Source organism: Microcaecilia unicolor, chromosome 1 (assembly GCF_901765095.1).
Source record: "Microcaecilia unicolor chromosome 1, aMicUni1.1, whole genome shotgun sequence".
Lineage (NCBI taxonomy): Eukaryota > Metazoa > Chordata > Amphibia > Gymnophiona > Siphonopidae > Microcaecilia > Microcaecilia unicolor.
In genome coordinates, this window is record NC_044031.1 from 546,862,572 (window position 1) to 546,875,398 (window position 12,827).

Below are 12,827 nucleotides of genomic sequence, written 5' to 3' on the forward strand. Positions count from 1 at the left end.
GCCCTCCAAAACCCACCAGAAACCCACTGTACCCACATCTAGGTGCCTCCCTTCACCCATAAGGGCTATGGTAGTGGTGTACAGTTGTGGGGAGTGGATTTTTTGGGGGGGTTGAAGGGCTCAGCACCCGATAAGGGAGCTAAGCACCTGGGAACAATTTCTGAAGTCCACTGCAGTGCCCCCTAGGGTGCCCGGTTGGTGTCCTGGTATGTGGGGGGGACCAGTGCACTACGAATGCTGGCTCCTCCCATGACCAAAGGGCTTGGATTTGGTCATTTCTGAGATGGGCGTCCTCGGTTTCAATTATCGGCAAAAATCGGGGACAACCATCTCTAAGGTCGACCTAAATTTCACAATTTGGGCGTCCCCGACCATATTATTGAAACGAAAGACGGACGCCCATCTTGTTTCGATAATACGGGTTTCCCCGCCCCTTCTCCGGGACGTCCTGCGAGGACGTCCTCAGGAAAACTTGGGCGCCCCTTTCAATTATGCCCCTCCACAAGTCACAAGAAACCCTATCTGGAATAAGCTCATTTGAAATTAATAGTTTAAAAGACTTGATATACCACCCAATTTTGTAACACAAGTCAGAGTAATGTCCAATAATCAAAAACATAAAAACAGAAAGGAATGCCAGTAAATAAGACAGGAAATCAACATAGTCTCAAAGAATAATACAACTTTCACAGAAACCTAAAATTAGCAACACCAAAATTTTACCTGCTTAGTTTCTTCTAGTACTCCCCCTGGTACAAGCTGTCCAGTTGCTACGTCTATACCAACCACACCGCAGATGTACATGGTCTTATCAACCACCACAGCCTGACTGTACATGGAAACAATCAAGGAAAAAGTATGTAATTCCACTGCCCTCCATCTCTATCTACAGAATGCCTAAAACCTGTTACAGTAATATCATCTACCACCTCTGTTAGTACACTGTTTCAGGTCTTGCCATCTTCAACTTTGTTATCTTACTCAGCCTTCTGGGTTTACATATCTCAGATCCACACACAAACGAGTGATAATGGATAGTAGGAGATTCTTTATTGAGAATTCAATGACCCGAATTCTAAATAAAGAAAGAATCTCCTGCCATCCATTATCACTTCACTGTTTGAGTGTGGATTTGTTGTACTGTGGATTGTGGACTCTTCCTTTTTCTGCTGTTTACATATCTCAAGAAATAAAACCCCAATTGGTAAAGGAAGAGTAGATCACTTACTTGTATTTTTTATGGGACAGCAAAGGAACCGTCAATAAGGGAAGTTCATGTAGAGGGTAATTTTATAACAGATTGCTTAGTTGAGAGGGCAAGAAGGCACGTATTTTATAATGACTCACAGGTGCCTATGAGGCTCATTTTCAAAGCACTTAGATTTATATAGGTTACTAAGGGGCTCATTTTCAGAAGAGAAAAACGTCCAAAAAGTGGCATAAATCTGCATTTAGAAGTTTTTCTCACAAAAAAATGTATCCTCCACCTTTTAAGGCACTGCCTATCCAACTGGAACAGCTTTTGACTCTTTACAGATGGACCACGCATGGTCAAATTTCAGTGAGGATATCCAGTTTACTGATGGGTTCATCTTAACTGTTGTAATCTGCTTGGAAAGCCTGGTGTAATAAAGATTGGAAGTAAAATTAAACTGTCCTTTCATTGTGGCACATGGAATCACATGCTCACCTCATCTCTTTTGTATAAATGGATTATTCCGTTTTGAGTATGTTTCAGGGACAAGTGGTTTTCATAAATCAAAATAATAAAAATAAATATTTTCTTTCTTGCAGATCTCACATTCGTTTAAACATAACTAAATGGGCTATAAGCCCCTAATGCAGTCCATTGGTTTTCTTATATTTTGTCCTTATGATAACTTATACTGTGCCAAAACTGGAAATTCAGAGAGACAGAATAATAGAATTCAGTAACATCCAAAACTTATTAATTAACATTATAAATGTGTTTGCATATTGGTAATAACTGAGAAAATGCTGTTGAAAAATGACTTGAAGAAGAAATAAAAATATATCACAGAACTGGAAAATGTTGACACGTTTAGACTGACTCTGGACTTCTGCTTGAAGGTAGCGCTGCCCTCATTAGATAGAAACTCTAAATGTTGAGCACCTGATTTCATAACATGATGTCTGTTTTAGTGATGCTTTACCAGGAGAAAAAATGTCAATACAACACATGCTAGGGTGTCCCTAAATCCAGCCCCTCCAAATGACACACCGATTATGATTTATAACAAATTACTACTCAACCTATGAAAAGTTATTCCATTACTATACTTCCTCTGTGCACATCCATATGCTGCACAAGCTGGCATGTTTGAAAATATAAGTGAGATTAAATAAAAATGCAACCAACAATAAAGAACGACAATGTGGATGCAGCAGCGCATAGGTTTGCTTGCTTTGTTTTGAGTGTACACAGAATGACGGCTACATGGGGAAGAAGAAACAGAGATTGACCTAAGTGTTCAACAGAACCCAGTTTAGGAATCACTGGACTAAGGTGTGGTATTCTGCTAGCATATAGTGCGTATGTAGAGATCGTATTGTAGTTGTATTGCTTTGTGTTTTTTCACTAGGTAGTGTAATGGTGTTTTAGAGAACAGTTTAATATTTACAATGCAGCCTTTTCATGTATAAGGTTGTTGCTTTTTGGAGTCTTGGGAATTAGTGCTGTTAAGGTACGGTAAGCTTCTGAATGTGTTTTTGCATAAGTTTGTGCATAGTGTTTTGTAGTGGAGGGATTGTGTGTTCGCCTTATTGAGGTGACATCAAAACTTTCATCTACTTTTAGTTTGTCAAAACATCAGACAGGTTTTTAGAAAATGTTGCAATTCATTGGGCTTCACTTCCTTCACCACCATGGTCTACCCTTGACATCTCTGTAGTCTGGTCCAGCATGTTCCTTCCCTCCACTACTCCCATGTCCATCAGTTTTCTTACCACCACCCCCCCCCCCCCCCCCCCCGTGCCTTCCGTGCAGCCAAGGAGCTCTCAGACAGTTGGAACAACCTGCGATTCATGAAGAACCTGTTCACCTTGTACTTCCAAATCTCATGAGCCAGTAAAATCAACAAGCTCTCTGAGGGTTGGGGGAAAATATGTGTGTAAGAGAGAGGGGCGGATGGGGTGTGTGAGAGAGAGAAAAAGAGATGGGCTGCAGGCAAATGGGAGAGATGAGAGGGATGCAGGCCCACTGGCTGCAGGCCTCTATAGAGGCATAGGCATCAGCTACTGACACTTTTTCTAATCCACTTTAATTCAGTTTCCTAAGAGACCTGTATATATTTACTGAAGTTTGCACTGTTTAATTTTCTTTATCACTTTAGCCTTCAGCATTTTGATACCTTTTATTAAATTGTAGATAATACGTATCTTAATATCTAAACTATTTTGCTGATCTTTCTTTTTGTATGTTGTCAGACTATTAAGGACTCAGGCCCTGCCCCAACCCCACCCACTTTAGCCTCCCCAAACAACTGAGCCACTGACCGCCTATGGGTCCTACTATGCAGCATAGGCCAGAAGAATATGAGGCTCATTTTTGAAAGAGAAATGTCCCAAAAGTGTCATAAAGCAGCATTTGGATGGCTTTCTTCTCAAAATGTCCAACCTGGTATTTTCAAAACCTGTTTTGCAGACGTTTATCTATGTATTTCATCTGCAGTGTGTCCAAATCACAAGGGGGCATGTCAGGAGAGTTGCAGAAGTGGGCTTAGGTCATGCCTAACACTTGGACATTTTACAGCCATAATGGAACAAAATGAAAACATCTAGAGCGAAACCTTCAGTTTTGGTCTGTTTTTAGAATGAATAAGACACAAAAAGACACTAAATGACCAGATGACCACTACAGGGAAGCAGGAATGACATCTTCCTACTCCCCCAGTAGTCACTGACCCCCTCCCACTTCCAAAAAATGTGAATTAAATAGTAGTACTTACCAGCCCCTATAACAGCTTCAGATGTTATGGCCAGGTCTATTAGAGCAACAAGCAGGTCCCTGGAGTAATATAGTGGTCAGTGCCGTGCACTGTTGAGAAGAGAATTCAGGCCCATATCTCCCTCTACGTATTACACTTGTTGTGGAAAGTGTCAACCCCCCAGAACCCTACTGTATCCACATTTAGGTGACCCCTTCACCCATAAGGGCTATTGTAGTGGTGTACAGTTGGGGGCAGTGGGTTTTGGAGGGCTCAGGAGACAAGATAAAGGAGCAACGGTGGGATGTGTACCTGGGAGCATTTATATGAAGTCTACAGCAGTGTACCGTAGGGTGCCCCAGTGCTCTCGTGAGATGTCTGTATGACCAGTTCACTAAAAATGCTGGCTCCCTCTACGTCCCAATGGCTTAATTTTCTACGTTTTTCACTTGTATGTTTTTTTTTCTTTGAAAATGGCCCAAAAAGATAAACGCACAAAGCTCAAAAAGATGTTACATATGGTAGTTTGGGGGGGGGGAGAGACATTTTGTTTTTTTTTTAAATGGCTATATTTTCTATTCAGATTTGAGACGTCATATCGAAAATATCCCGCCACACCTCTTAGTCACAGCACCCCTAAAGGAGGTTTCTGCCATGGTTTATTCCAGTTTCTTCATCCACAAGTGACCCCCCTACTGTTTTTTTCTTTCTGTTTACAGTTTTCTATAAATAAAATTCCCTAGCCATAGCAGTAGCTAAAGCCCATTAATTACACACAGAAAATACAATCACCCAACCTTCTCAGTGCAACAATACAAACATAACCAAGTGGCCTTTTTAAACAGATGAGGACCAATAAACCTCTGCCATATCTCTTCCTCACTACCCAACAACCAACCCCCTTCCGCTTGAAACTCTCCATTAAACCCCTACTGAATTTTGTGAAACCTTTAGCTGGAGTTTGAGACATTAGCTTATTACCTATTTTATTTCATTTTTAAAACAAAAGAAAAATAAAATGTCAGTTGTTGTTTTATTTAGTTTCCATCTTTTTGACACCTCACGGGCCTTCAAGGCCTTCCAGAGTCCATGCAAGCATCTACAGCTCACTCCCTTAGGGGTCCCAACCTATATTTGAAAGGGGGCAGTCCTCACTTTCCCTCCTCTTCTATATTCCTCAAGCCCTGGTCACTGGTCATTTCTTCTTCCCTAATACCTGTTTTGCAGCTAGCAATGCTGCCACTTTATCCATCCACCATCAGGTAAGTCTCCACAGGAAGTGGAATTTGGTGTAGCAGATAAGACCAAGTTAATGTTTTGCACTACATGGAATCAGCAACTAGGAAGCTTGAGGTGCAGGGCTAGAAATTAGCTTGTTTATGTTCCTCAACCAAAAAGGTCCTCCACTGCCCCTGGATGAGAGAAGTGTGAGGCTAGTTTTGTGTTTTAATAATGTGTGGCTTTGCTGGGCAGTTAAAGACTGAATTGCAGGTTTCTCAGTGCCACACAACAGGGGAGTCAGGGAGGAGAAGCACCAATACTTGACAGAATCAGGAATAGAGGTTGAGGCTAACACAGAAAAACAGATGAAAGTCACAGGTATGAAGAACTAGGGATTATGGATAGAGAAGAAGGATCCAGCTTGGCAGTGGGGAGGCAGGTCAAAGATCAAGGACCTAAATGCCAAATCATCATCAATCATGCAAGAATGCACATGCTTGCACAACAAACAGTAAAAGCAATCATTTTACAGTATAAATGTGGAAAAAATGAGCAGTGTGTGAACTCAGCAGCTTCCACATGTAGCTGTCCCTTTTACAAACCTAGATGTATAAGTGCCACCCATTAGGTATGGTCTGCTTTTTTTTTTTTCATTTTGGATGCGGAAATAAAGAACTGGGGTTTCATCCTTCATGTAAAGTCCTGTCCAAAACAAACATTTAAAAAACCTGTGCAAGCCTTTGTCGTGGTACAAGACCCAATGGGGGAAATTTTTCCCATATAAGTGTATGGCTTCACCCAAATCACCTCCCCCCCTTGAAACTGCAGTGTGGTATAGATCTCTCTGTGTATAATAGCGGCTTTCTGAAATTGCTATTTGATTTTGAGTGGTAAATGCTGCTATTTAACACATGGAAATGCTTCTAAAATTATCTAGCTTTATACAAAATTGATCAAAATATATCAACCTATGAATTAATATAGGTAAATAGGATGTCTATGTATTAAAAAGTTCTAACTTGCCATAACAACCTTTTATTAACCAAAAAGTTTGAAATGAACCTTCTTCCCCCACCCCCACCCCCATTTACAAGCTTCAGAACTTTCACAGTAGCATATAAACACTGTCCATAAAATATCATTTCTTTGTTTCTTTTTCAACTAATTAAAAAAATCCCCTTGAAGTTTAATTAAAATTCAAAATAATTTTGGAGATTTGCTTATAAATAGTGAATATTAAGTTATCTCAGTACCTGTAAATGCCCTTCCTGATAGGAGCCCTGGGGGTATAGATCACCTTCCTTATTGTGGCAGCCATAGTGAAAGAGTAGTTTCTCCAAGCAAACCTCACCTTATCCCCAGGGTTGCAGTAACCTTTGAAACTTACTGGGGAAAAAAAAAAAGAAGTGACCGATTAATATTTCACTTTCAGCATCCTGATCCAAATCAGTGGTTGCACAAATGCTAATATTTGCAAATAGTCTGAGAAACAGACCAGAGACTTGTTACAGTTGTCCCTTAATTAAACAAAAAAAATAGGTTGTGCAGTAGGTCAACTAGGGGTGTGTTGGCCCTTCAATAGAAAAAAATTGCCGTCCAAAGGATAAATGCAGTCCCTGTTGCAGACAATGTTGTGCCTTCCTATTCCCCATTTGCAGAATGCAGATGTTAGATTCATTCAAATAGGTAGGAGAGCAGAGCCCTCTGTAGGAAAATAATAGTTCTAAGTTTTCCACTTAAGGGGAAAGATATAATGGGAGGGGGAGAAGGGAAGGAGACTGCAGCTGCTCAAGTGGAGCAAGGAGAGAAATAAAAACATATTTTAAATTGTATATATGCTAATGCCAGAGGTCTAAAAAATAGTTTTGGCTTGCTAAAATGCATGGCATTAAATGAAGACAGAAATGTAAAAAGGATCTCAGAGATCATGTACAGAACAGATAACTAGTGGAACACTGTGATACCAGGACACAAATTATATCAAAAGGGACAGATAAAGATCATTCGGCCTACCTAGTCTGCCCATCCACACCGACTGCTCATCTTCCTTTCCACTGAAAGAGGCCTTCCTCTGGTGTATTTATACCACAGTAGTATTTAAATGTCTTTCATATTTCTACTGTCCTGCCCTTTTTTCTAAAGTATACATATTCAGATCTTTATGTCTATCCCCATATGCTTTATGTTGAAGACCACATATCATTTTATAAGCCACTATCACCTCCTTTCTCTTGTTAGCCATGCCTCACCCTGAGCATCATTCTGGCTTTTGCCATCGCCTTATCTACCTGTTTGGCTATCTTATGATCATCAGGTACATTCACCCCAGACCACATTCTTCTTTCCTGAACAGAACTATCATCCCCTACACTGTACCACTTCCTTGAGTTTTGCAGTCCAAATGGAAGACCCTGGACTTTTTATAATTACATCTTAGCTAACGCATTCTGGATAAGGGGTGTCAAACTGTAATCTTGGAGGACACCAAACCTATCTTGCTTTCAGGCTAACCCTAATAAACATGCTTGAAAGATATCTGGATACATTACAGGCTGTGTATGTAAAGGGTGGTGGATACATGGCATCTCCACGTGGAGATGAAAACGGTAATGGAATTCAAACATGCATGGGATAAACACAAAAGAATCCTGTTTAGAAGCAATGGATCCACGGAATCTTAGAAGAGATTAGGTGGCAACACCAGTAATTGGGAAGCAAACCCAGTGCTGGGCATACTTCTTTGGTCTGTAGTCTGTACCCTGATTGTGACTGAATAGAAATGGATGGGCTGGAGTGTAAATTTTAAGGGGCTTCGATGTTAGCTTCAGAACTTTTAGTACAAGAAGAGTGCTGGGCAGACTTCTACGGTCTGTGCCCTGAAAATGGCAAGGACAAATCAAACTCAGGTATGCATATAAAGTTTATCTTGTTAGGCAGACTGGATGGACTGTATAGGCCTTTATCTGCAGTCATTTACTATATTACTATGAATGTTCATTCATTAGCCTGAAAACCTGACCAAATTGTAGCCCTTCAGGACTGCAGTTTGACAACCCAGCTCTAGGCCATTCCTGAAGCTTTCCTAGATCCCATTTCTATTTTATTGCAAAATATGATTCTTATCTTAATTACTGTAATATGACTACATTTTCTGTTGTGTCATTTTGTTGTAACTTAGTTTTATGATTATAATTTTTTGATCGGAACTTAAACCATTACTGCCAATCAGTCCCTACAGTGGGAAATACTCTTTAAAATGGTGGCCCTTTTACTAAGCAGCGGTAAGCACTATTGTGTGCTTCACGCATAGTAAAATGCACTACAGTAGGGCATGCTCAGGCATCCTGCAGTAGTTTTGGGATCTGCGCATGCTTCCCACGCAATAAAAGGTACTTATTTTTTAGCACTGGGGGGGGGGGGGGGTGTTGGGGAGGCGGCGAGTAGGCATGCCCAGCGCTAATCGGTTAGTATGGTTATATTACTGTGCACCAACTGTTCTTGTGACTACAATTTAGGTGCACCCATTTAGGTCATCTAAAATCAGGCCTAAATACCTGTGCCTCAGTTAGTCACAGATTGGGTGTATTCCATAATAGTGCCCGTAGCTTTTTTAAAACACCCACAACCCACCCATAGCTATGCCCCCTTTTCGACTGCAATAGAATTTACATGCACCATGTTGTAGAATACGCTTAGAAAGTTGCAAGTGTAAATTATAATTAAAGCCAATTGGCTGTTAAGTACTAATTATCAGTGCGGCTTGGCTTTTTAATCGAGTTGTGTGCGCAATTTGGCCATGCATCCAAATTAGCGCTCACAACTTAAGGCTCCATATATAGAATTTGGGGGGTTGTAAATATCCCAAATTGCTATAAGCTCCACATAGCAAATAAGGGGGCCCTTTTACGATGCTGTACTAAAACGTGGCCTGTGCTTTGACTAGCATGTGCATTTCCCTGTGCGCTGAGCCCACTTTTAGTATGGCTGTAAAATGGACCCATTTCCTATTTCCCCCATTAATGGCCACATGCTGATTTTCCAGTTAGTGTGTGAGCCCATAACACCACCTATTTTGTAGGCGGGAAGGGCTCACTCGCTAGTCGGATCTTCAGATTATCCCTAATGAATATGCATAAGACAGATTTGAATATAATGGAGATGACAGGCATGTAAATCTATCGCATGCATATTCATTAGGGATATCCTGAAAACCTGACTGGTTGGTGGCCCCCCAGGACAGGTTTGAGAACCACTGGCATAGAGCAGTGTTTCCCAAGTCCATTTCCTGGAGTACCCCTTGTAGTCAGGTTTTCAGAATATCCACAATATTCTTGAAATAGATTTGCATATAATGGAGGCAGTGTATGCAAATCAGTTTTATGCATATTCATTGTGAATATACTAAACACCTGACTGGCAAGGGGTACTCCAGGACTGGACTTGGGAAACACTGGCATAGAGTATCTGCCAGGAAAGCTGCACCCATCTTCAAATCACACTACTTCCAAATGTCCTTCTAGACCTTCCTTCAGTGACTCCTCAGGTAACTGGAAACAGGTCCAAGCAATATAGCCCTCACAGACTGCTGCCTGCAGAGGGAGCACCACAATTTTGAAACCCTGCTGATAGAATCTCTATTCAACAGTCTGCAGAACCTTCAGGGTCGCACTACCTTCCACTAGAATAGTCTTCTCGGTTACCAGTGCATCACCTTTGCAAGGTATACACTCCTTTTCTTGTTGCCCCTGAATGGCTAGGACTCAGGATATCTCTCCTTCCTCAACGAGAAAGGACTAATTTATATCTCCTTGGCCCATTCTCCAGACTCTAATGGATTCCCAGGAATTTCCTGGTCCTCTAATTCAGGACAAAGCGCAGGAAGAAGTCTAGGAGAGCCCCATTCAGTTAGCTGGCGTGAGGGCAAAATCTAATTTTGCAAGGTTGATGAAGAACAATGCCCAGATGATGGTAGCACTTGATTTGGCTGAGGTGATGACAGCATTTGATTAGGCTGAGATGCTGGCCGGTGTAACAAAGGAGGTATAGAGAAGGCGGCTTTCTGTGGGAGCACTGCTGTTTGTTTGGAAAAAAAAAATCATCATGAACTGAAGGACCACATCATCTTGAGGCCCCAGCCCAGGAGAGAAGGGATCTGTTTTCTAAGGACTGGCATAGGTTCTAGGCTCATGGCACATGCAGTAGGGGGGTTATGTTGTTTTCCTTTGAGGGGGGGGGGGGGGGCTGATAGGGGAAGAAGGATCCATCTGAGCAAAGCAATGCTTAGGTTTTCTGTGTTCTTTTTTTAGTTTCTGATTTCTAGTTTAAGGGAAATCACATGATTTCTGAGAAATGTAACTTGCAACAGTATATATGTGATGTCCGGGACAGTGTTAGCTGAGCAGTTTTTTGTTATTCAGGATGCGCGCTGCTGACAACCTGCTCCAGGGACAGAACTATTATTTGTATTTGGCTCTGTGAAATACCAATAATCTAATAAACTCAAAAGCAAGGATTGAACTATAAAACCAGAAATAATCTTGATCAATATATTTGCGTACACATCATAAGTTACACATTATGAAAAATGATCTTTGAGTAAGACTGTTAATCTAGAAATCTAAAGAGAACTTAGTATCCAACAGAATCCCTAATACTCTTTTAAACAGAAGAAAGCTGAAACAATGTTTGATTTATCAACACGCTATTTTCACCTACATCTGTAGAGTGACTAACAGAATTGTTTTTTTCTGAGTTTAATTTAAGCTTATACTTTCTCATCCACAATTCTAAAGGTATTAAGAATATTGTGGAGTATATGTGAGATTTAACCAAGGAAGTAATAGGGACCGTAACCGTTAGATCATCTGAATAGCTATAAAAGTAAACACCCACTGATATTGATTTTATTGTGATCCACTTCAGAGGTGGAAGATAAAAGCCTAAACCATTAAACCATGGACACAGCTTAGATGGAAAAATACATGTTCCCTGCTTACCACACTGTCCTTTAAAACATTCTTCCCTAACTTGCCTCCTCTGCTGTAGCTGTTGTAGATTAGTTAATATGATGCACTGGGAGAAGGCAGAATCAGCTGTACTTGTCAGGTTTTTATTGTTACCTGCTGGTTTGTATTTATTATATAAACTGCTTTGAATGAACATCCAGATGACATGGTATAGAAATTGTTAAGTAAACTATCGCACTACCTTCTTCCACACAGTAGTGTAACAATTATCTTCATCCTGCTGAACCCTGCATGTGATATAGTACATACTGTAACACATTGGGGTGCAGTCATGTTGGCTTCTTAGTGAATGGAAGGAGCAAGAATACGGTATAGGTAGTCAGGAAATGGGAGCGGCAGGGCTGCAGGTGAGCATGAGCTCCAGGAAGATGTGTCACAGGACTGCCCCTTCTTATGCAGGCCCTAGAAAATAAAGGCACCTCCAATCTGCAGTAGAGGACGCCATAGACAATGACATGGATTGGCAGTACACAAATTACAAAGTCAGGTGCTGGGTTAAAGGCTAGGCAGGAGTTTGGGGCTCATTTTTGAGAGAAAAACATCTAAAAAGTGGCATAAAGCAGCATTTGGACGTTTTTCCTCATAAAAACGTCCAAATCAGTATTTTCGAAACCTTTTTTTCCCCAGACGTTTTTCTATGCTATTCTTCTGCAGTGCATCTACATCTCAAGGGGATGTGTCAGGGTAATGGGTGTTAAGGGCGAGATTTGGGCGTTCCTAAGACTTGGACGTTTTTCAGCCATAATGGAAAACAAAAGTGTCCAGGACTAAACCAAAGGCGTTTTGAGCTAGACCTGTTTTTATCATGAATAAGGCACAAAAAGGTGCTCTAAATGACCACCGGAGGGAATCAGGGGTGACCCCCCAATAGGCTCCCAGTGGTCACTGATCCCCTCCCACCCCCTAAAATAATGACTTACCAACCTCTACGACAGCCTCAGAGGTTAAAGTCAGATCTATTACAGCAACATGGACGTTACTGGAGTGTAGTGGTCAGTACAGTGCACTATGGAGTGGGGGACTCAAGTCCCTATTTCCCTCTACCTTTCACACTTGTGCTGGAAGCTACGAACCCTCCCAAAGTCACAAAAACCCTACTGTACCCACATATAGGTGCCTCTTTTACCCATAATGGCTATTATAGTGGTGTACAGTGGGAGGTAGTGGGTTTTGGAGGGCTCAGGGGACAACATAAGGGAGGAAAGGTGAAATGTGTACCTGGAAGCATTTTCATGAATTGCATCGAAGTGCCCTCGCTAGGGTGCCCCACTGCTCTCCTGGGATGGCTGAGGGGATCAGTCTACTAAAAATGCTGGCTCCTCCTATATCCCAATGGCATGAATCTCTACGCTTTGATCTCATTCATTTTTTTATTTCAAAAATGGACTGGCAAACAAAATGTCCAAAGCACAACACCTTGTTCGAACAGTATTTACGGGGGGGGGGGGGGGGGGGGGGGGGAATTTTTTTTTTTTTTTTTTTTAATGAAATGTCCAAAATCGTTCTTTTTGGACGTTTCATTTTCAAAAAAGACATATCGAAAATGCCCCTCCACATTAGCAAAATGAGATTGTCAGTGTCCATCCTACTACACACAATTTGTCTCTCAGTAGTGTGGCTCAGTGGACGCTAT

The 12,827-nt window shown here is 41.3% G+C and overlaps 1 protein-coding gene across 1 annotated transcript in view; it reads right to left on the minus strand.

The window, feature by feature from the left end:
- LOC115479260 (2-iminobutanoate/2-iminopropanoate deaminase-like) overlaps positions 1-7,225 on the minus strand; it is a 34,025-nt gene extending 26,800 nt beyond the window's left edge. The window contains exons 1-3 of the mRNA XM_030217107.1: positions 7,182-7,225; positions 6,422-6,554; positions 724-829 (exon numbers count right to left, since the gene is read on the minus strand). Of these exons, the coding sequence (XP_030072967.1) occupies positions 724-829; positions 6,422-6,554; positions 7,182-7,194 (252 nt within the window). The 5' untranslated portion in view covers positions 7,195-7,225. The remainder of the gene's footprint in view (positions 1-723; positions 830-6,421; positions 6,555-7,181) is intronic.
- Between the last annotated feature and the right edge of the window lie 5,602 nt (positions 7,226-12,827).